Consider the following 23,648-nt stretch of genomic DNA (forward strand, 5'->3'; position numbering starts at 1 on the left):
AACAAACATACACAACAATGGCGGAGTACATGGTACTGTTGTTGCTGCTCAAAGAGTTTGCTAATGCTCCTTCAACAAAGTGTGGATTTACTTCACCAATATTACAACCAACAGCGGAGACGCATCATATACACACGGCACCAGGTACTGTTTACGAACAAGGTGACAGCGCCAACTACTGGCCTGGCATACGTAATACAGCGTTTTTGGCCGTTTTCACGGATATGTGTAAACGCGAATGGTTTTGAAAACGCTGTCATGTATACGTGAAACTTTTTAAAAACTCAAGGGAAAAACTTTTCCGTTTTTGACTACATCGGTGTCATGTAAACGTAGCCTTAGGCTGCTTTTTGGACCTCCTACGTCTAACTGCTACAAAACTGTTAGTAAAATTAGGACTGAAAAAAAAAGCAGTGAAATGTTGCACACAATATAATGCTGTAAAGATGAAAATGTACTGCGATCACTCCAATAACACTGCAAGAAAGAGGCACGAACACTTTCGTACGAATAGAAGCGACGTTCCTAAGGGAAACCGTCATACTGCTCCGAGCGAGCGCGAGAAGATACGACCACCTTCAGCTCTTCAGTAGTACTTCACCTGTCTGGTCAGTATCACAAGTCCTTGAGAAACAGTAGTGACGTTGATTATGTAAATGTGAGCGATTTCCAGTAAGGGCACAAACCCTAAAACGAACCGAAAACATCCTCCTAAAGGTGAACGGCACAAATGAACAAAAGAAAAATAAAAGCTAGTGCGTTCTCAGGATTTTCCAGAGAGAAAATTGTGGAACCAGGTGTTTGAAGGCTGTGGTTGCTCTTCAGAGGATTCTGGGATTAGGAACTGGGATGATGTGACCGATGTAGGGCTGCCAAGCGAACCGCTAAAGTTTTCCGCCTCTGGAGAATCCAGCTGCCAGGAACACTGGGGTTTGTAGCCTGTATTCAATCCATCGTCTTGGAAGTCGGCCTCGAATTCGATTTGGGGCTCGGCCGGACCCGCGACGGACTGCATCTGAGGCCTGTAACCTCCGCCACCGCACGCCCCCTGCGAGGAGGTGGGGCTCTGGATGCCTGCATAGGTGATTTCAGTCTGCGTGGAGCCCACCGAGGCGGTCGAGGAACCGGAGGAGTCTGAGACCTGGTTACTGTGTGAGCCGTCACCGACCACATGGTTGTAGTATCTCAGCAGGGCCGGTTCATCCGAGTCGGTGTCGACCTCGATGTTGTCGTTCTCAGACTCCTCCTCTTCCTCTGGGACCGGGAACAGGCCTTCCTTAGTGAAATCCCTCTCCGGATTCTCCACAATGTGGACCAGACTGTGAGGAGAGGGCTTCACATCCAGAGGACCCTAAACGCAAACAACAGCAAAGCAGTTTGAGGAATCATTTATGTTCGTAGCATTAGGTTTTTAGAAATAGTAATAGTGATTCCTGTCTTAGCGAACACTAATCGAGAAAGGTTTTACCTGTGGGGAGGACCAGTCTCCGGGTACTTTAGGTCCAGGGATTTCAGGATAGAAAGCTTTCTTTACCCTGGAATTACATAAATAAAACAAAACCATAAAGGCAACTGATTTACATCAATGTTGTTACATTGTATGTGTTGTATAACTAAAACGGTGTTAACTAAAACTGAAAAACGAAATGTTTTAAAATGTAATCGTTTTTAATTGAAATAAACATTAAATTAAATGAAATATTAAAAACTTAATTTATTTCAGTTTCACTTTTTATTTTCAACCTAATTTTCTTTTAGTTTAAACTGAAGTACTACAATTAATAAAACTGAAACTGAAATAAAAATGAATGAAAACTAAATAGACTAAAGCTAAAAGAAATGAAAATTAGTCAAACTAAAATGGAAAGTAATTATTCAAAATATGAATAAATGCTATATTAGTATATTAATGATACTAAAAATAACACTGTGCATCAGTAAGACTGGAAGAATACAGTCTGTTGTAGAACAAGTACTGTAGAGAAAAAAACATGTGACCCTGGACCACAAAACTAAATTTTTTGAAAATTAGATTTATACATCATCTGAAAGCTGAATAAATATGATAGGACATCTGAGGGTGCCAAAAAATCTAAATATTGGGAAAATTGCCTTTAAAGTTGTCCAAATTAAGTTCTTAGCAATGCATATTACTAATCAAAAATGAAGTTTTGATATATTTACGGTAGGAAATTTACAAACTATCTTCATGGAACATGATCTTTACTTAATATCCTAATGGTTTTTGGCATAAAAGAAAAATCTATAATTTTGACCCATACAATGTATTTTTGGCTATTGCTCCAAATATACCCCAGCGACTTAACACTGCTTTTGTGCTCCAGGGTCACATATATCATTTCAGTTAGCTGCCAAGGCAACATTTCTAATTTTAAAAAGTAGCAGTTTTTGAAATACTAAAATTACTAAAACGAAAACTGAAATAAAAACGGATAAAAACTAAATAGACATATATAAAAAAACTACAACTCAAAAACAAAAAAACATAAAAATAAAAACATTTTAATAAACACTACATTAAGTTAACACTGATGTGAGAACACAATTATAGCACACATACTATCAAGCCATTTTGGTCAAAATGACTTGATTTAGTGGATTTTTAAAAATTATTTAACTTGATGGAAATGCTATTAAAGCACAACAGTCTCTCTTATGTAGCAGCAAAAGATAAAAACTTAAACTTATTTTATTTCAGTTATTTGCCAGGGCAATATTCCTCATTATAAAAGTACTAAAATTACAAAAATGGAAATAAAAACGGACAAATTTACTACTAAACATGAGGAAACAATGCAACAAAATTACTCAAACTTAAAATGGACAATATAATAATAGAAACTAATTCAAATTTTAATAATCAATATATTAGTATATATATTACTAAAATAACAGTGACTTGTGTTGATCAGTAAGGCAGAAACAATAGTCTGTTGCTGTAGCTCATACTGCAAGCCATTTAGGTTGAATTGATTTGATTTAGTGGGTTTTGGAAATTATTTAACTTAATGGAAATGCTTTTAAAGCCCATTAATAAAGTCCTACCACTCTCTCTTCTTGTAGCAGCAGATGCTGATGAGGATGAGACAGCAGAACATGATTCCCAACGGCACAAGAATGCCAACAAACAACATGTCGGCAGCTGGATGAACACAGAAAAGCAGACGTTTAGGAGAACTATATAATGCAGTTTGTTATCTGCAATATCAAAACATCTCATCTAAATTACAAAGTCACTAGTTCTTCTATATTAATGTATAAAAAGAAATCTATAAATGAGTGTTGACTTTAATATCAAATCAGCTACAGAACAATGACAGAATATTTGAAAGAATTTCATAATTTCTTACTGTCCATCTCTATTTTAATGTCCACAGTCGACCCTGCATCCTCCCCAGCTGAGGTGTAGGCCTTCACTACGAACTTATAAAAGCTCGGAGACAAACCCTTCACCCTGTACGACTGCACTTCAGGATCAGAGATATTAGCTAGGAACACAACCACACAATTATTAAAATATACAAGCGATAAGATTTCCATAATTAACATTTTTGCAAGAGAGAAAAAAACATGCTTTATTAATATTTTTATTTATATACATTTCTATGTGTGAAAGTGCTAACCAATGAGATCCAGATGTGCAGCATTTGCCAGGTAGACGGTGTATCCGCGTATGAAGCCTCTCTGGTGTTCCATCGCGGTGGCTTTCCAAGACAGCAGCACATCAGAGCCAGTCTGACTGGGTGACAGCTTACTAACCGACTGTGAAGGAACTACAGAAGATCCAGCAAAAGAAAGAATAGATTCACATACAAACAGTCAAAAACAGACTAAATCTAGCAGTGATTTATGTCATCTTGACATCATGAAATCATAATCGGGAGTTTTGTGGCTTTTAATCCATGTCTGCCAGATTTGAGGCCATTGATATGAGTGTACTCCTAAAAGTTAACAAAATAAACACTGCAGATGCTGTATAAATATAAGTATGCTGAGGGTACATACTAATTTGAGTAAAATAAAATGCTGTCTAAAATGAAATGTCTCCTCCTCCTAAGCTATAAATATCTAAATATTCACATTTTCTTGTTTTGTTTAATATTTAATAGTAGCAGTACTAGTATAGTAGTAGTAATAATAATACAGTCGTCAGTTGAGCGAATGCTCCCCTTTTCCATCCATCATGTGGATATAAAGGTAGGGTTTGTTTTATTCATTGTGTCCTCATTGATTTTGTTCATTCACATGTCAAGTGTGGTGAAATATTACATTAGTAATATTTCTTATTTTAATATTTTTAGTAATAGCAGTAACAACAGCTGTTGTCATCATATTGCTATATAATTACAAACTATTTGTTTCAAGTCATGCAGCCCTACAAACAATCCCACACCTGGGGCCAGCTGCATAAACTTTGCCTCTATGTTAAGAAAGTGTCTAAAGCACTAGAAGTTATCCAAAGGGTAATCAATCTTATTTTTGGATTAAACTATTCTACGCTTTTATGTAAAAAAAAATATGACCAGTCTTATTAGATGACTAGCTTGTAAGACTAGTCTAAAGCTTTTATGCAACTGGCCCCTGGATCTTTTTTTTTTTTAATTGTATTTAAATCACAATTGTAATGTTTTTAATCGGAAAAATCATAATTAAAAAAAATTAAATTGGTGGATTAACCTTTCCAATAAATGCATGAATACAATATTCACATAAGCAATGGCTTGTTTGTGTTTTACAGAAAGCTACCATTCATTTGCCGCTGCAACAAGTTTAATGGTTTGCTAATATTTTTGTCCTGTTGACATGTGACCTGTAAGCAGAGAAATGCTGTGGAATTCACAGTAAAGGCCCTACTGTTTGTGTGAAAGTGCCTTATGAGCGGTGAACAGCAATGTTTCTCTTACTCATTTCCTGGGAGTATCCCTGCCATCTCTGCAGCAGCGTAGGAGCGCCGGTCGAGAGAGAGTACACGGATACGGTGTACCTCACTCCTGCCACCAGAGAGTCTGAAATAAACAGAATCTAATAATCAGTGAAGTGCACAGAGAAAGCATGCAGTCGTGGTGTAAACAAAGCATGAAGAAATGCAAATTCCAGTAGGTTTCCACTATGTGTGGTGTAAAGTTGTCCTGAAAGTATGTGGACACTTAAGTCACACATTTTAAAAATGAATACCATTGCATCAGATGACAAAATAATAAAACAAATGGCATTTATTTTAAAGCACAAGAACTGACCATTAAAACAATCATCAAAACACCCGCTGATTCAATAACAGTGAGTGAAGATGATGAAGAAGAGCGAAGTTAGTGTAAAGAAAAGATCCTGCAGCATTTGAGTGCAGATGTTTTAGTTTTTTTTTTTAATCTATGCAATGCCATTCAGGTATTATTAAAGGGATAGTTCACCCAAAAATGAAAATGTGATGTATATCTGCTTACCACCAGGGCATCCAAGATGTAGGTGACTTTGTTTCTTCAGTAGAACACAAACGAAGATTTTTAACACAAACCGTTGCAGTCTGTCAGTCATATAATGGAAGTGAATGGGAATCACGGCTTTGAGAGTCAAAAAAACATACACAAACAAAACCAAATTAAACCCTGCGGCTCGTGATGATACACTGATGTGTAAAGACACGAAACGATCGGTCTGTGCAAGAAACTGAACAGTATTTATATAGTTTTTTACCTCTGATTCAGCGCAATGTCCGACCTGTCCTGAGCGCGTTCGAGTCTTCTTCTTCAGCAAGAGCGTGATGCATCTTCTTCTTGCTTTATGGCAGATCGCTGACTTATAAGTGCATTACCGCCACCTATCTCTGAAATGGACCACTGACACTCCTAATTGAGATTGTAGATAGAGCCTGTCCTGAGCGCGTTCGAGTCTTCTTCTTCAGCAAGCACGTGATGCATCTTCTTCTTCTTGCTTTACGGCAGATCGCTGACTTATAAGTGCATTACTTCCACCTATCTCTGAAATGGACCACTGACACTCCTAATTGAGATTGTAGATAGAGTGTCAATGGTCCATTAGAGAGATAGGTGGCGGTAATGCACTTATAAGTCTGTGATCTGCCGTAAAGCAAGACGACGACAACGCGTCACGCGCAGGCTGAAGAAGAAAACGCTCTCAGGACAGTTCAGACATGAATCAGAGGTAAAAAACGATATAAATACTGTTCAGTTTCTTGCACAGACTGATCGTTTCGTGTTTTTACATCAATCGACACATCATGTTTTTTTGACTCTCAAAGTCGTGATTCCCATTCACTTCCATTATATGACTGACAGACTGCAACGGTTTGAGTTAAAAAATCTTCGTTTGTGTTCTACTGAAGAAACCAAGTCACCTACATCTTGGATGCCCTGGGGGTAAGCAGATAAACATCACATTTTTATTTTCGGGTGAACTATCCCTTTAAGTGTCCAAATACTTTCAAGGATCACTGTATTTACTAAAATAATTGATTTGATTAATTGATTTAATCAATTAATTTAAAAGACTCACCTGAGTTCACTGTGAAGCTGCAGTCTGATTCTGGAACTTTCTTCCAGTCAACGGGGCAGAGTCCACTGCAGCCGGTCGGGACCCACTCCACAGCGTACCCGCTGCTCGCATTGACATTAGGCTGCCAGGAGAGGACAAATGATCCATTTGTGCCGAGCAGCTCAGACACAGACAGCTGGGAATCTACAGTTTTCGGGTGAACTATCCCTTTAAGTGTCCAAATACTTTCAAGGATCACTGTATTTACTAAAATAATTGATTTGATTAATTGATTTAATCAATTAATTTAAAAGACTCACTTGAGTTCACTGTGAAGCTGCAGTCTGATTCTGGAACTTTCTTCCAGTCAACGGGGCAGAGTCCACTGCAGCCGGTCGGGACCCACTCCACAGTGTACACGCTGCTCGCATTGACATTAGGCTGCCAGGAGAGGACAAATGATCCATTTGTGCCGAGCAGCTCAGACACAGACAGCTGGGAATCTACAGGAAAGAAGATCACAGACAACGCATGGAGTGTAACACTAGTCTGAAATCAATGGATTAAAACAGTTAACTGCGATATACAGCAATTAGTGCCAAAGTTCCACTAAAGAAACTTTAATAATTAAAAATTGTAATAACTTAATTAACAGTTATTTAGTTTATTTAAATTTAATTTACACATAAAACAGCCATTAAGAAGGCCTTTCTTGGATTATTTTAGTCATTTTTCCATTTATCTACTGAAGTAAACTAAAGGTTGTAACAATTCTGACCAGTCAGAAAACACACAGAATAAAGTCAAACAGTTTTAATGTCAAAACAACCATGTTCAATTCTTTTTAATGCCTATGGCGCTAAACATGTATTTAAATTTAGTAATTATTATTATTATTAATTATGCTTTTAATAATATTATTATTACAGAAATAAAAACATGTACTTTTTAATTATTTAATCATAATAATAATGATACTACTAAAGAACACATAATACATACAATATATTAAAATTACTTATATTATTAATATATAAAAATACATTTAAATATATTAATTTATAATGGTTGTGTGTGATTTTTTAAATTATGAATAATAATAATAAAATAACAACAATAAACAACACACAATACATATATACAGACACTGTATAATGTGTGTATAAGTATAATAAATACATTCAAACTGGTTTTAAGTATATTAGCATCTAAATATATTTATATAAAGTTTATAACATTTTAAAACTTTATATAATAAAATATAAAAAAACACCAAATATGATGCACAAAACAACAGTTTAATAGCCTAGCAGCTGAAGGATGAAATGGCTCCCTGTACCTGCTCTGTATGCTGGTGTGGTCACAGTGGAAGGCTGAGAGAGACCAGCTGGGTTTCGTGCTGCCACGGCAACGGTGATGTCACTGCTGTTGTTAAGGATGATGGGATAGCTGAAGTTCCCAGGAGGAAGAGAAACCGGTGTCCTCCCATCCTCCTCCGCTGAGCTCTGAGAAACCTCGTAGCCGGCTAATGCGCCGTGACTTTTTCTCACGGACAGAGGCTGAATGAAAAGAGGCACACGGCACCATGTTTATTAATAAGAATGACATTATTCAATTTTATGGGTGCGGTAGCATTTCATATCCTAGATGACGGCAAGCGTAAAGCTGTTCTTACTTTCCAAAAAACACGTCCTGTGTTACTGCTGTCCATCCAGATCCAGACATCAAGAGCATCAGGACCTGAAAATAAACTTTGTTATAGATCTACATAAAGTTAATATACAATAAACATAAAAATAAGAGGAAATGATGTAGAAAAGCAAGCTATGAATGACATGAGCTTAGTGTATTGGAGTTTTTGCACTGACCACTAGGCCACAGTTTTAATTAAACTGTAAATATCTGAGATGTCGTATGTGGTGTTTAATTTTCTGCAAGTTATTTTAACTACTAACGGTCCATTTTAGTGTGGATCCTGTAGGGGGCGCTCTCATTCCCCCACTTCCAGAAACTGTGCTTAGAGCCGCAGCGCAAAGTCATAGTGTAGTCCACATCTGGCCACAAACTCTCCAGCACCACAGAAGATAAACCTGGACCACTGTAGTTACGCTACAAACACAGACAGAGAGAGAAATATCAGCTGATCGCCTTACAAATCAGTAGCTATTTATTACATAGTCTTCTTGCATGCAATCGGTTATATGATGATTTTGATGGGTTAAAGTGATTTTTGATGAATGCAGTGAGTTACAAAACATCACTGCCAAGATGGCTTAAAGAACAGTTTGAAATGTGCATAAAAAAAAACAATGGGGGAAACAATTATTGCAGTGAAAAGGTACCCAAAATTATTGTTATAATTTATCTCTCATATTATTTCAAACCTGTACAGTCAGCGATTCTGACAAAGTATACCCATCTATCAATCTATCTATCCTTTTAATGCCATATCAGCAATGGCTTGGCAAATATTTAAATAAATTGTATACAAACATTTAATAATATTAATTTACAAACAAACAAATACATTTCAATTACTTAACATATTTTAATCTGATACAACAAATCCTACTTTATCAGGAAAATCCTTTTAAGAAAAAAATGTATGTAATTGGAAAAATATATTGAAAAACAGCAAGCATGAATCATGTTCAGCCCTATGAAATCAGTTTTATTTTTTTCTAAATTCCGTTTTATTTTTTTCTAAATTCTGTTTTTCCATTTTAATTTTTCTGGACTCTATTTTGATGGCTAAAATACATTTTAGCAAATCAAAAAGCATATCTAATTAATTGAAATCATGAAACGTATGCAATTTAGCAACAATTTATAAAAAATTAAATTAATAAAATGACATATTTTGGGCCCTACTAAAATACATGTTTTCTTACATTTTATTTTTTTACCAAATTCTGTCTTCCGTTTTAATTTTTCTAAATGTGTGCTTAATTTTCTAAAGCCATAAAATAAGTTTATGTAAAGAACAAACTTTAAAATTTAAGTCATTATTCAAATGCATGTGCATTATTGGGACAGAGGGAAACATTTTCAGTGAATGAATAAAAATTACAAAGCTACTGTATTACTTTAGGCAACTTTCATGGTGCTTTTATTGAACTTCTTGAGAGTCATGATCACTTAAAATCCTCAAGATCTTGGCATACAAGTCGTTTTCTGTTGTTTTTTTTACTTGAGTAAATGTCAGTAAATGATGTTAGAGGTTTCATTTCGGGTGAACTATCCCTTTAACTCCAAGACCACACCAAAAACAAACAGGGTTCTGGGAGCTGAAAGTTGAGCAGCGAACTTACCGTACTGGAAAGTTCATGGGCGAAGAGCTGCAGCTGGCAGACCATCTCCAGCTTTTTATACGCCGCCACAGACCAGCTCCACTGCAGTGTGGCGCTCCACGCCTCGACTTCAACCGCTGTCACATTCACTGGAGCCAACAGATGTACTGGAAGAGAGACAAAAACCATCACAAGACTTCACAATCATGAGAATATTAAGACACTCGCTCTGACTCTATTTATAATGTAGATACACTCATTGAAACGGAACATGGATTGAAAATCCGGTACCGCGGTCAGTGAGTTGGGCCGAGTCAGTGAGCTGGACTGTTCCAAGAGGATTTCGAGCCACCAGAGTCCAGCTCTCCTCCCAGACCTTCGAGCTACACCACCATGTCCTCCTTTCATTAGCCTCCAAACAGTCCCTGTGGATAGAAATATGCCTTATAAAATCATATTCATTATTTAATCATATTTAGACTTTCATTTATTCCGACAAGAAATTGTGTGATATTTATATTAAAACATTAATGGGCATCTTGGATTAGCAGTAAACATACACATGACACAAATATGCAGCAAATCAAGCATACTAGAATTAATTCTGAAGGATCATGTGGAATAATGGCATGTGGAGTAAAAGTAAAAATTCAGCTTTGCCTCACAGGAATAAATTACATTTCAAAATATATTCAAATAAAAAATAGTTATTCGACACTGTAATAATATTTCACAATATTACTCTTTCAGTGTATTTTTGATCAAATAAATGCAGCCTTGATGAGCAGAAGAAACTTCTTTTAAAACATATATATATATATATTTAAAAAAAAATAAGTTTCTGGTCTAGCCGGTACTGTATGTACATTTATTAGAATTAATTATAATAATAATAAATAATTATTAAATATCTCATATTAACTTCTACATAATCACAATAGTTAATATCTTAATTGTTTCTATTTTATATAAAAACATACATACAAAATGATATTGATATAATCTCACCAGAAGAAATGGTATAATGATTTCATTAGAACATTAATGGAATTCTTGGATTAGCAGTAAAAATATACATTGCATTACACAAGTATCCTTTTCCATCTCATTTAATGTGGTTTGCTGTTTGGGGATCTTTTTATGTACCGAGGACATTCTGGTACCAAGAGCCAAATGGGATAGCGTGTGCGGTCAGTGGTTCTTGTGTAGTGTGTTTCTTGCCTTCCATTAAGGGTGTATTTAGTGCGGCTGCGCTTCATTCTAAAGCGAGTGTCTCGTCCTTTCTTCCAAGAACATTCTGCGGATGCCAGGTCCCGCGTCTCGCAGACCAAGCCCTCATCGCCCGGCGGATCTACAGCAATTACATACAACAAAGCCACATGCAAGTCGCTCTTTAACACTGCACAGCAATCATCTATGTGCCAGTCATTACGCTAAAAATGAACAATCTAATTTTTCTGCTTTCTGAAGTTGTATGTGCATTTCACAGTGCTGGACTGAAGCTTATAGAGCTTATATATCGTAACATTTTAGCAAACCGCTTATGAAAATAAATACCTAGTAGAAAAACTACAGCCACTTTCATTCATACAGCCTTTTTCATGAAATGCAAACAGGACCCAATGTTTGGACTCAATTTTGGAAAAAAAGAAACAGAATATAAAAATGGTATATACAATTATTTAAAAAAAAAAAAATTGTTAATTAATTATATTATTATTTTGTCACTTTTGACTAAAAACAGCAGGATGAAAGTATTAATTTAAATATATATATATATATATATATACAGTGCCTTGCGAAAGTATTCATTTTTTTCACTTTTTGTTGTTGTAGCCTTATGTTAAACTGCTTTAAATTACTTTTTTTCCACATCAATCTACACTATATACACCATAATGACAAAGCAAATAACAGGTTTTTAACATCTTTGCAAATTTATTAAAGATAAAAAACTTAAATGATTCTATCATATATTTGGGGCAGTTGAAATTGAGCTCAGGAGCATTCGTAGTGCTTGTAGATTTGTTTAACCTGTGGCAAATTCAATTAAATGGGTATGATTTGGAACGGCACACACATCTTAATAAAAGGTCCAACAGCTGAAAATGCATATCAGAGCAAAAACCAAGCCCTGAGGTCAAAAGAACTGCCTGTAGAGCTCAGAGACAGGATTGCATCAAGCCACACATCTGGGGAAGAGTTCAGAAAAGATTCTGCTGCATTTCTGATGAACCTCAATTCCAAGCATCATGTTTGAAGGAAACCAGGCACTGCTCATCACCTGCAGAGTAGCATCCCAAAAGTAAAGTGTGCTGGTAGCAGCCTCATGCTGTGGAGCTGTTTTTCAGCAGCAGGGACTGAGGGACTCGTCAGAGTAGAAGAAAAGCTCAACGCACCAAAATATTGAGATAGCCTTAAAGAAAACCCAGTCCAGAGCATTCAGAATCTCAGACTGGGCAGAAGGCTCACCTTCCAACAGGACAATGACCCTAAACACGCAGCAAGAGTGGCTTATAGACAAATATTTCTGGAGAAACCTGAAAATGTGTGTCTGCCCCCATCCAACCTGACAGAGCTTGAGAGGTGAAGAGGTGAGGAGAAGAATGACAGATAATTGCCAAATGCTGATGAGCAAAGCTTGTCGCATCATAACCAAAAAGACTTGAGGCTGTAAAGGTGCTTCAGCTAAGTACTGAGTTATTTCTAATAAATTTACAAAGTTGTGACAGTCCTGTTTTTCCTTTGTAATTATGGTGTATGGAGTGCAGATTGATGTGGAAAAAAATTAACAACAAGCAGTTTAACGTAAGGCTGCAACAACAAAAATTGAAATAAATGAAGGGGTATGAATACTTTCGCCAGGCACTGTATATATATATATATAGATACATTTGTAATGTTACAAATGGCTTCTATTTCAAATAAACACTGTTTGAAAATTCTTTTGAACTTTTTATTTCATCAAAGAATCCTGAAAACATTTATTTAAGTAAATGTTTTGTAAATTTTAAGCAGCAACTGTTTTCGACATTAATAATATACAATTTATTTTAGAACCAAATTGGCATCTTAGAGTTATTTCTACAGGATCATGTGACAATAAAGACTGGAGTAATGATGCTGAAAATTCAGTTTTGCATCACAGGAATACATTACACTTTTTTGATCAAAAAAAAAAAAAAAGGGTTTTAAAAAGTCTTACCAACCCTACACTTTTGAGTGTATGTAAATTAATTATGATGTATAATATAATGATAATGTATGATATAAATTACCTGAAATATATTTATGATATATGATATAAATATATGATATCAATTTCTTTATATTATAGTTTTCTATATATTAGAATTAAACTCACAGCCTACAAACACCACAGCTCCTGTGAGGGTCAATCTTTGGGAACAGCAGATCACGTTGGTGCCCGTGTTGCCCGATGCTGGCTGGTTGGTTACTGTGATGGCATACGTTCTTCTGCTCAGTCGTGTGGCGCTCATCTCCTGACGCCCGTACATCATTTCTATGAAATCGTCCTTCTCCTTAACAATGCAGCAGAAGGTCATGTTACTGCCCACAGGAACCACTTTATCTTGGGGAAACATGAAAGACTCAGACTTCTCAGGAATATCTGACCCTAGAGACAAAAGGATGAGATTTCATAAGTTTGGCATATGGTTTATATAACGGTTTATAATATTAAGGACTGCCCGATGGCCCGGGGCAATCGTGAAAGACGTTCGGGACGGTAGACGGATTTGTCACTTGCCCGATCGGGCCACTGCAGCGTCATCACAAACTTTTATCATTTGCATGTGTTTTTAAGCCTTGTTAAAATAAAATTTCAAGCGATTAAAAAGTATTTGTGCGTGAAAGACAACTCCATTCAGTACTCATGCACCGATCTACCGTCCATTTTTGTGACTATCTTCCGTTCAGTGCTTGCACAGCATTTATTTTCCCAAAGGCTATGTGTGTGGAAATATTACGTTATTATTATAATTAGTCTGTAAACGGCCGTTAACAGAAGCCAGAGACTATGAAGTCAGACACAAAGAGGAGAAAATATTGTAGCAGTCAGAGCAAGATCACTGTTCACGATGCGCGAAATATAGGAAGGAAATCCAAACATTGAATTTTATATGAATGCGTTTCTGAGGAGAACTGGCTGTTTTTAGAGCTAGGGATGGGGAGTCGACTCTGAATAGCACTAGAGTCGGAGTCGACTCCAGCACTGGAATCGACTCTCGGTGTCCACTCCGAAATCGCTAATGTCTTCACTGATTCTTAAATCCCTATAGTGCATGCATGGCAGTTGAGTGCTGTATTATATCGGCAAAGAGTGAACGAAATTAAGGGAGGATCCGTTTGCAGTGCAGTCCGTGTGCGGTTCGTAGCCTCTGCGGTGCAGAAGCAGCACTGGTTCAGTGTGCTTGCTCAGTGCACTATGATCCGCGGCTAATACCACCATTAGCCTATTTTGATTTCAAATTTGAAATCAAATTTTTTCTCTCTCTCTCTCTCTCTCTCAGCATAGTGATGATCTTTTCACACAGTAATACTATATTTCATAGACATTCATGTTTAAGAGCAATATTATTAAATGCATTTTACTTCTGTACTTATATATATATATTAAGTTTATATATTACCATGCTCATGCAAGTGGCAAAACATGTAAAAACTTTCCTTACGTTAAAAGGTAGTAGGCGATCACAATTTTAAATTAAGACTTACCATTAACAGAAACAGCCGTCTCGTGCCCTTTTATTTATTTATTTGTTTTACAAGCAACGTTAACCCTGCTGGTCATAGAAATAACTTTTTCTAACTCCACGAGTGCCATCGGTTACCATGTATATCTAAAAGTGTAGGGTACTTTTCCTCGCTTTACCCCTATAGCTAAAAGTACTTTAATTAGCCGATATGCATTTATGGTGCAATTAATACATTTCGTATCAATCCATGTACATTTTTAACGTGAGCAATGCACTGTAACTTTAATTCAGCTTGTGCAGCACAGCAAAAATAGACTCGGTGAGGAAACGATCGCTGCGATGCTGCAAACGCACCGCTCGGAACGCATCGAGTGAATGCTCAACATGAGAAAGGAAAAAAACACGCACTGCAAACGGAGTATATGTGAAACAGGCGTGGAGTAAATGTAGTTTGTAACTATACAGTCTAATAAAAATCAAACATTGCACATGTATTGTTTTTTTTCCCAATTCATGATTAAAATGCAGTAGCTGCTTCTAATTTCAAATGGTTATGAAAAATGAAGGTGCAACACAGAGTGAAGAATATGCAAATGTTATTTTATATGTGATTTTTCAATTTCTGTTACTGAACATATAACCTAAAGCATCATTTCGTTCATCTTTGTGCTATAGACCTATATTTAAGTGTGCTATTACTTGTAATTTGTTCATTTGTTTTTATTTACTGGCTGTCACTTGTCTTTAATAATGTTTAAACTTTATGTTTATTTTTGGCTAGTGATTTTTGCTGTGGTATCGAAATTGAAATAGAGAATTGTAAAATCGAATTGGTATCTAAAATTTTGGTGTCATATAAGCTTATTAGAACACAAGATCAGATCAAAAACAATGATAACAGCAACTATTTAATTTTTTGTGGCAGGGCCAGTGAAAATGTTGGCAGGGCAAGTACAAATTTGACAGTAGAAAAAATCCTTAGCGTTGATCCCTGAACGACTTTAATTTTTCTTTAAAGAGGAAATGTTTTCTAGTGCATCCAAAGAAACCGATTATGTCCTTCCCAAGTATAGTTTTCAAAACAAGAACTCCAAACGTAAAAAGAAAACTATATGGTATGAAATTAGATCACTGCCATTATAATCAACGGATGTGTCTGCATTTAAAGGCCAGCTTCTATTTTCGTCACACTGCACAGTTACTCCAGCGACTTTAGTTTCCCGGTCTGTCTGAAGTAAAGGGTTTTAAATACCATATTTATGAATTAATTAACAAATAAAACTCATGGTATAACTTCTTACTGTCATAACAGATGGATAAAGACTTGCTTTGGATGCTAAAATAAGTTTCCAAAACAAGGGCCACAAAGTGCTATGTTTGTTAGTGGGCTGGTTTTGAGAAAGGTTTCAGGACCAGCACCATTTCGGAAGTGCTTTAGTACCTGGAATGGTCTGAAGGGGGTTCCACTGGCTGACCGACTGCTGGTTTCGTGCTCTGATGCGCGCAGAATGAGAAGTGCACTCCAAGGGTAAGGGTGAGTGCCAGGTCCAACTATGCAGTCCTGTCACAGGATCTGCTTTAACTGCCACCGTCTCCTACAAATTAAAAAAGAAAATTGACATTTATGCATTTGGCAGATGATTTTATCCAAAGTGAGTTCATGCATGCCCTGGAAATCGAACTCACGGCTTTGGTGTTGTTAGCGTCATGCTCTACATTTTGAAAACCAAACAGCTGAATTGATCCTGAACATCTTAAAATCAGCATTCCCAACCCAATTTACTTGCATATCAATATTTAGTGACAACCATAGGTCGATAGATCGTTTTGTACTTTGTCTTTTGGTCCAATTTTCAAATATTTGATTGATTCAAATCAAAGTCACCTCATTGCCGGTTGGTTTGGTTCATGGCTTACACGTTTAAATCCCTATAGAAAAAAAAAGTACAAAAAAATACTTCCAGGCAGCTGAAAAAGTGGACAGGCACTTTGCAACTTTTGCAATATTTGGAGTTGAATGCGAGTTTGCAGAGGATTTTGGACGATCTGCTCCTTTACATTTTTGAGGTGGCTTATTGACAAGGATGTGGAGACTCAGTCAATTATTTTTTTTGTTAACTATTGGAGATATAGTTTAAAAAGGCTACATTACCTACAACAACAGCTTAAAACTATGACTAAACAGCTTGATTTGGGCTATTGGTTCACATTATTTTCCTGCCAGCCTAGATGAAAATTTGGTTCGAAGCGGAGCAAGTTATTATTTTTTTCATTCAAGATTTGGAATAACATGAACTTCTGAATTGTAAACAAATACACATTGATTTCATGGTGACTTATGAATATTCTGCACCAAATACATCTTAGATCTATCAAGAGTCTGTGGCATGTTGTCGATTACCACAGGAAGTCATTTCGACTCGTCCCTCATTTAAAAGGGAACAGTAATGCAATTACAATAAAAAGCCAGCAGACATTATTATATATATATATAATCAACATGCTGTCGACAGAGATGCATTTAACCCTGACAATTCCTTTAAGGGCTGAGATGCAATAATAAATCATCCCAATAAGAAAAAGATTTTGCAATATGGAAAAACAAACATTGACTAACAAATTTCAAAACAAGTTAGATATGAGTGTTACTTCTATCATAACATGTATGTCTGAGCTCTTCAATCACAGTTGGTGACTCATACGAGACATGAAAACATTGAGCGGAGAAACTGGTTCCAGAGTATTTGCATTTAATCTCTTGTTATTGAACTGAAGGTGGAACAGTTTTGTAATAGGATGTTCCTGAAAGGATTCCCAGCGTTCAGTGCTTTATGGCACACATCCAAATGCATATTTCAACAGCAGCTAACTGCGACACAGATTAACAGCTGAAATGACAAATGCAGGGACGTAAGAGCGCTTACATTCAGCACCACATTCATGAGCTCGGTGTGGAAAATCTCAAGGTCAAACAGCGATGAGTCACTCTGCCATGTCAAAGAAAGAGTCTGCGCAGGGAAATCAGGACTTAGGGTTAAACCACGAGGCACAGGAAGTTCACCCACACCTGTAACATTACAAAGAGGGAGAAGAGACATGACCAAAAGACTCATTTCATTTGTTAAATCCTGGCATATACTTATAATGAATCAAACCAGCTGTAAAATGTGTGATTATTCGATCCACTATGATTGTTGGTGGTCAGATGATGCAAAGTGATATTGAGGTTTCAGAGCAAATAAGGAGTTTCAGCTCTTTTCAGTAAATACAATACTATTCAAAAGTTAAGATAATTTTTCGAAGAAATTAATACTTTTATTCAGCAAGGAAACATTAAATTGATCAAATGTGGCGGTAAATACATCTATGACCTTACAAAAGTTTTTATTTTGAAAAACAATAAGAAGGATCATGTGACACTGAAGACTGTAGTAATGATGCTGAAAACTCAGCTTTGCATCACAGAAATAAATTACATTTTAAGATATATTCAAATAGAAATCCGTTATTTTGTACTGCACTTATTTCAAAAACATAAAAAAAAAAAAAATCTCACCACCTCCAAACTTTTGAACTGAATTAAATATATTGATACATTTAACTGTGGATGTTAAAACCAGTTACGAAATGTTTCATTAATGTCACATAATCCAAGTTAAACCTGTAGTGACTAAGCAGAATTCTCAAAAACGTCTTGATCAATCTTGATGACACTCACCATTCTGTCCGAGGGAGCGTTTGACCCCGAGGCTCAGCAACAGAGCCAGAGTCACCCAGCCCTGCATACTGACCAAACTGGAACCGCTTACAGAAACAACAGAATACTCGAGACCTGGAGAACAGAACTCACACCTACAACAAATCACAAAAACATGAGATTAAAGTTCTCAATAAAATAATACAATTAGAATAAAACTCTTCTATTTTGTAAAATTGATGCGTTCAGGAGGTTTAATATATCTGGAAACAAAAGTCAATAACAGCTTGCAATTGTAAACAATGAATTTGCATATACTGGACATACACTCTGCATATACATATACTCTGGACTCATTTTTGCAAGTGGTTTCTAAACTCTGGAATAGCCTTTCTGATAATCTTCAGGGCTCAGACACACTCTCCCAGTTTAAATCCAGATTAAAGTTGCATCTCTTTAGCCAAGCATTCACATACAGTAACGCTTCTCATAACTTGTGCTGTAGTTATATCGGATCAAATGCACATGATTATCTTTTGTTTGAAATGTTATGAACAGCAGCTACAGCATGCAGGTTGCTAGTTTGAGGAAATGCAACAGGAACGAGTGCAATTGACAAGTTGATTTATCGGTGTTTTAAATATACCTCTGGTCCAAGAGCTTTTAAGATGGATGCCTAAACTTTTGAGGTAGGGTAGGAATATGCTGTGTTTTTCACCAACTGGCAAAATACTATAGGGAAAATAATCAGAGGGTGGAATCACACACAGCAAAACAAAAAGTAGAAAACAAGTATGTGGAGAAACGAGTATGTGAATTTAGCATTAAATTAAATTAAATTAGAATTAAGCGCTATACAAATAAATACGAATTGAATTTAGGAATGCAAATCTGATCGAACAAGCCCTTTCATGTGTAGATATGTTTTTAGGTGTTAGCATGACATTCATAAATGGCCTGAGGTAGAAAAAATGTGGCACGATGTTGGTTCGCATCATGAGCATCTTATCAGTGCAGGACATTCCAAAGTGAATTCACAAGGGCGTAAATACAGAATACATCACATTCTTATGAAAGATTAAATTAGCACAAAGCTGCAACTCCTACTTCTAAATCAAGACCGTAAAAAGAAAAACACATGAAAACAGAAACTAAATAACTAGATGTTTGTTTTTTACATTTTTTGCAAGAATGCTAGACATAGTGGTTGGAAGGGCTTTGTTCGCTGTATTTGTGCAATCAAGGTCTGAGGTCTTCTGAGCAAATTTCTATGTGGTTTCTAGGAAGTTACTTACTGGTTTCAATACAGCGCATGTTTGAGGAAATATACGTCTGTAGCACTAATGTTGTGGATGAGTTACACACCACAGTTTAATGCTTAACAAGTTTTAGCAAGGCTCACTGACTACCAATCTAACAGATTCAGAAATCCGCACCAGCCAAGGTTTTTTTTTTTTTTTTGCAAAATGGATCACAAACAGGCACAGGGTGAAGCTGCAGCTCATATGACAGATCTGGTCTTGGGTACCGATGCCAAATGCAGGTTTAAACAAGCCTCCAAGCACAGTCTCTCCCGTAAACGAATCCCCAAACACTACCTCATACTGAAACTGAAGCCATTTCACTTTTCCAGTAAGCTGAAACCTGAAAAAAAAATACTGTATGCAAGAAAAAGAAGCAGTTTAGAAGTCAAGAAAGAAGAAGAAAAAATAAATATTTTTTGAAAAATAGCAAATTTTGGCTATTCTGCCAGAATAACCGATAAACATATTTAGTGGTGATTCTTGCCTTAGCAAACACCATCACTTTTACTCAAACTCTGAGCAAAAATTTAAGCAAACCCCTAAACCCAAGAAATTATTTCAGCATGTTTGCAGTCCAGCACTGAACTAAACAATAGACCAATGCATATCTAGAGACCAGAATATTACAGGACACTACGAAAGCAACCACCCAGAACACTCATCATCGTTTGCACATGCAAGCACCACTCACGTTTTCTTCAAAAAACATAAAAATCTTGTTTTGGATGGAAAAACAGACTAATCAATTAGTAAGGATGATTAGATATTTCCTTATGTATTTTTAATTATGGCACTCTAAATGAATAGTTTGCACTGTAAAACTTTGGAACAGACATTAAGACAACCCATCAACTAGTTTTCCATATAAAAAGCATGTTTTCAAATAACACATAGGCCTATCCTTTATGAACAGGATTCTTAATATTAACTTTAGATCAGGTCAGGGAACCATGCGCCTGTAACGGTAAAACAGACCATCACGTGTGTGTTTGCAGACCTTGTTTGCGGTTTTGTTAGAGAGCTCACAATGGTCTTGCTGACAGATCTCCTTAATACTCCACCGCCTGGAACTGCCAGGGGGCAAAGAACAGGAAAACAGATATGATTTTTTTTTTTTTACCGAAACAAGGACTGGAAAACAATACCGCTTCACCCAGAAAACCCAGGCTCACTGCCAGCTCATTTCCTTGCATCACCAACATAAAGCCATGATTGGAAGGAATCTGAGATATAACACATTTTTACAGTCTGAAAGGTTACCGCATTTCTCATAGATTCATCATATCGCTCTAATCATCCAAATATAACAGCCCACGCATGCCCAAACCTCGGCAGAGTGTTGGAATTCAGTGTTTGCATTGGCAGAAATGGTGGGTCTTCCGTGAAGTGTGAAACTTCAGTGTACAATGAGAATGTTGTATCAAATGTTTGGACAGTTACAATACGGTGAAACATGCAAGCTATATGCTACTCACAAGTTTTAGTTTAACTACATTCAAGCTACCATTACAAAAAGTAGTTAGTAATAATGCAAAAATAGTTATTAGTATATTGATGATATTTATGGAGACAATAACTATACAAAAAAAAAAAAGCAAAAACAGTGTAGAGCTCAAGGTGACTCGAACCTGCAAATGAAATGGTCACAATAAATATATTCTTCAACTTACTACATCTGACAATTCTGTAAATTCCTAAAATTTTCATTTTTTTAGTTCAGCGCTGATTGCATTTCAACACAAATAAAGCTGAAATAAAATAAAACAAATATAAGATCAAAAATTTAACTAAATGAAAATTTGAAATGTTGCCTCGGCAACTAACAGAAATTAGCTTAAGACAAAGAACTAAAATAAACAGGAAATAAAAAAAAAATAAAATAAAAAAAAATTTAACTTATAAAAAAAACTACTAAAAATAACTAAAGCACAAAACTAATACTAAAAATCAAACTAAAATTAAAATAAAAACTGAAATGACAAAAATAAAAGCTTATTCAAGGTATAATTAGAGATGCACCGATCGATCGGCCAGGGATCGGAATCGGCCGATTTTCCTCATGATCGTCCCGGATCCGTGATCGGCCGGTCAGTCTCACTTCTTTCCGATTTCGAGCCGATCCGTTTTGTTACCAGCGGCACAGACAATAACGTCAGCCACACATTCTCGCTCTCTTTTCTCCGACGACCTCTTCTCTCACACACACACACACACGTCTCATTCGCTCCGGTTAAATAGTGCTTGTATTGCGCATTATTTTAGTCATTCCCGCAGGTTTCGTGCTTATACCAAACGCGCGCGCACCACCACTGATATATATTAGTGGAGCACAAAAGCCGCGCTCAGTCTCAAACAGCTTGTGAGCCACAAATACCAAAATGACTAACTGCGCTAAAACGTTCAAATACATAAAAAAAATAGTCAAAATGCCCGTTTTGGCGAGTATCCAGTTCAACAGTCAGTTTTCTGCTCTTGACTGAATACGTTTTATAAATGTAATGTTAAGCATTAATCTGTATTTAATTTTTACAATGAAGACTACAGAAATGTAAGTAATCAAATGTAAAAAAACACTGGATGTGTTATTTTACATTTGATTACTTTAATTTCTGTAGTATTTCTTAACTGAATAAAAACTTACTTAACCTGAAAAACTTAGTTTCATAGCTCTCTTTATTCTATTGCATTTATTTGTGCTGTTGTTCGCAATTTTTTTATTTGTTCTTATTTTATTACTGACTTTTTACTTGTGTTTTTTTATGAAAATAAAACTTTGCGTTGAAGAAAAGTAGAACAAAAGCCGCGCTCAGTCTCAAACAGCTTGTGAGCCACAAATACCAAAATGACTAACTGCGCTAAAACGTTCAAATACATTAAAAAAATAGTCAAAATGCCCGTTTTGGCGAGTATCCAGTTCAACAGTCAGTTTTCTGCTCTTGACTGAATACGTTTTATAAATGTAATGGTAAGCATTAATCTGTATTTAATTTTTACAATGAAGACTACAGAAATGTAAGTAATCAAATGTAAAAAAGCACTGGATGTGTTATTTTACATTTGATTACTTTAATTTCTGTAGTATTTCTTAACTGAATAAAAACTTACTTAACCTGAAAAACTTAGTTTCATAGCTCTCTTTATTCTATTGCATTTATTTGTGCTGTTGTTCGCAATTTTTTTATTTGTTCTTATTTTATTACTGACTTTTTACTTGTGTTTTTTTATGAAAATAAAACTTTGCGTTGAAGAAAAGTAGATTTTTGTTTGTATATGCTGTCAATTATAGTTCTTACAAAGAAAATCGGAATCGGCAAAAATCGTTATCGGCAGATCACACTCACAAAAAAAACGGAATCGCCCAAGAAAATTGCAATCGGTGCATCTCTAGTTATAATAGTATATAGGCCTAACTAATACTAAACAGCCTTCAACAAATAAAACTAGAAACACTAAATCAGTATTTATCTATAAATACTGGGGCCTGTACCATGATGGTGGCTGAACAAACTTGGGGTTACAGGATTTGTTTTGAGTTGACAAAACCAAACCAGTCCAATCTGGCTTTGTTGGTACCATGAAGCTGATCATCAACTTTCTCTGTCAAGTCAGGCTTGATCCAGAGTTAATGGAGCACGTGCACATGAAAGTGTGACATCAGTAATGAACAACCAATCACATGCCTTGAAACTGTGATTCACTTCTTGTGAGAGAGTCAGTGCGATTCACTACCAAAGATGAAAAGATTGAACAATATGAAAAATGTAAACATTTACAAGATGAAACGATCTATCCATGAAAGAGGAAAACTTAAAAACATCTTGCCATATAAGTGCAAGTAAAAGTTGTACAGTTAGTTTATAGAGTAGATAATATTTATAGGTATAAAAACACTTGTTTGAATGTCATGTTTAAAGCTATTGATTCAAACTTATATTGCATATTATCTATATGTTTATATTAATTTAAAATAAAAGCTTAATAATTACTATTAAGCTAAGCTAGCTTGTATAATGGATTAAGGGTATAATAATTATAGCATATAAAATAATAATAAAAATAATCATCTCTAAAAAATCAGACAATCTTATCTTTAAAAATGTTTTTCTATGTAGCGTCCTTTAATTTGGAG

At 35.8% G+C, this 23,648-nt stretch overlaps 2 protein-coding genes across 2 annotated transcripts in view; one reads left to right on the forward strand and one right to left on the reverse strand.

Moving 5' to 3' along the window:
• Positions 1–23,648, reverse strand: part of lifra (LIF receptor subunit alpha a) — a 27,364-nt gene continuing 3,716 nt past the window's right edge. The window contains exons 2-18 of the mRNA XM_016284641.1: positions 18,237–18,370; positions 17,443–17,585; positions 15,960–16,113; positions 13,165–13,437; positions 11,022–11,151; positions 10,092–10,225; positions 9,822–9,967; positions 8,466–8,619; positions 8,186–8,250; positions 7,850–8,069; positions 6,532–6,714; positions 4,926–5,027; positions 3,645–3,794; positions 3,372–3,509; positions 3,067–3,163; positions 1,469–1,535; positions 1–1,351 (exon numbers count right to left, since the gene is read on the reverse strand). Of these exons, the coding sequence (XP_016140127.1) occupies positions 764–1,351; positions 1,469–1,535; positions 3,067–3,163; positions 3,372–3,509; positions 3,645–3,794; positions 4,926–5,027; positions 6,532–6,714; positions 7,850–8,069; positions 8,186–8,250; positions 8,466–8,619; positions 9,822–9,967; positions 10,092–10,225; positions 11,022–11,151; positions 13,165–13,437; positions 15,960–16,113; positions 17,443–17,585; positions 18,237–18,303 (2,811 nt within the window). The 5' untranslated portion in view covers positions 18,304–18,370 and the 3' untranslated portion in view covers positions 1–763. The remainder of the gene's footprint in view (positions 1,352–1,468; positions 1,536–3,066; positions 3,164–3,371; positions 3,510–3,644; positions 3,795–4,925; positions 5,028–6,531; positions 6,715–7,849; positions 8,070–8,185; positions 8,251–8,465; positions 8,620–9,821; positions 9,968–10,091; positions 10,226–11,021; positions 11,152–13,164; positions 13,438–15,959; positions 16,114–17,442; positions 17,586–18,236; positions 18,371–23,648) is intronic.
• Positions 19,682–23,648, forward strand: part of osmr (oncostatin M receptor) — a 30,150-nt gene continuing 26,183 nt past the window's right edge. The window contains exon 1 of the mRNA XM_016284666.1: positions 19,682–19,847. Coding sequence (XP_016140152.1) covers positions 19,682–19,847 — 166 coding nt within the window. The remainder of the gene's footprint in view (positions 19,848–23,648) is intronic.

This window comes from Sinocyclocheilus grahami, unplaced genomic scaffold (genome assembly GCF_001515645.1).
Source record: "Sinocyclocheilus grahami isolate Dianchi unplaced genomic scaffold, SAMN03320097.WGS_v1.1 scaffold186.1, whole genome shotgun sequence".
NCBI lineage: Eukaryota > Metazoa > Chordata > Actinopteri > Cypriniformes > Cyprinidae > Sinocyclocheilus > Sinocyclocheilus grahami.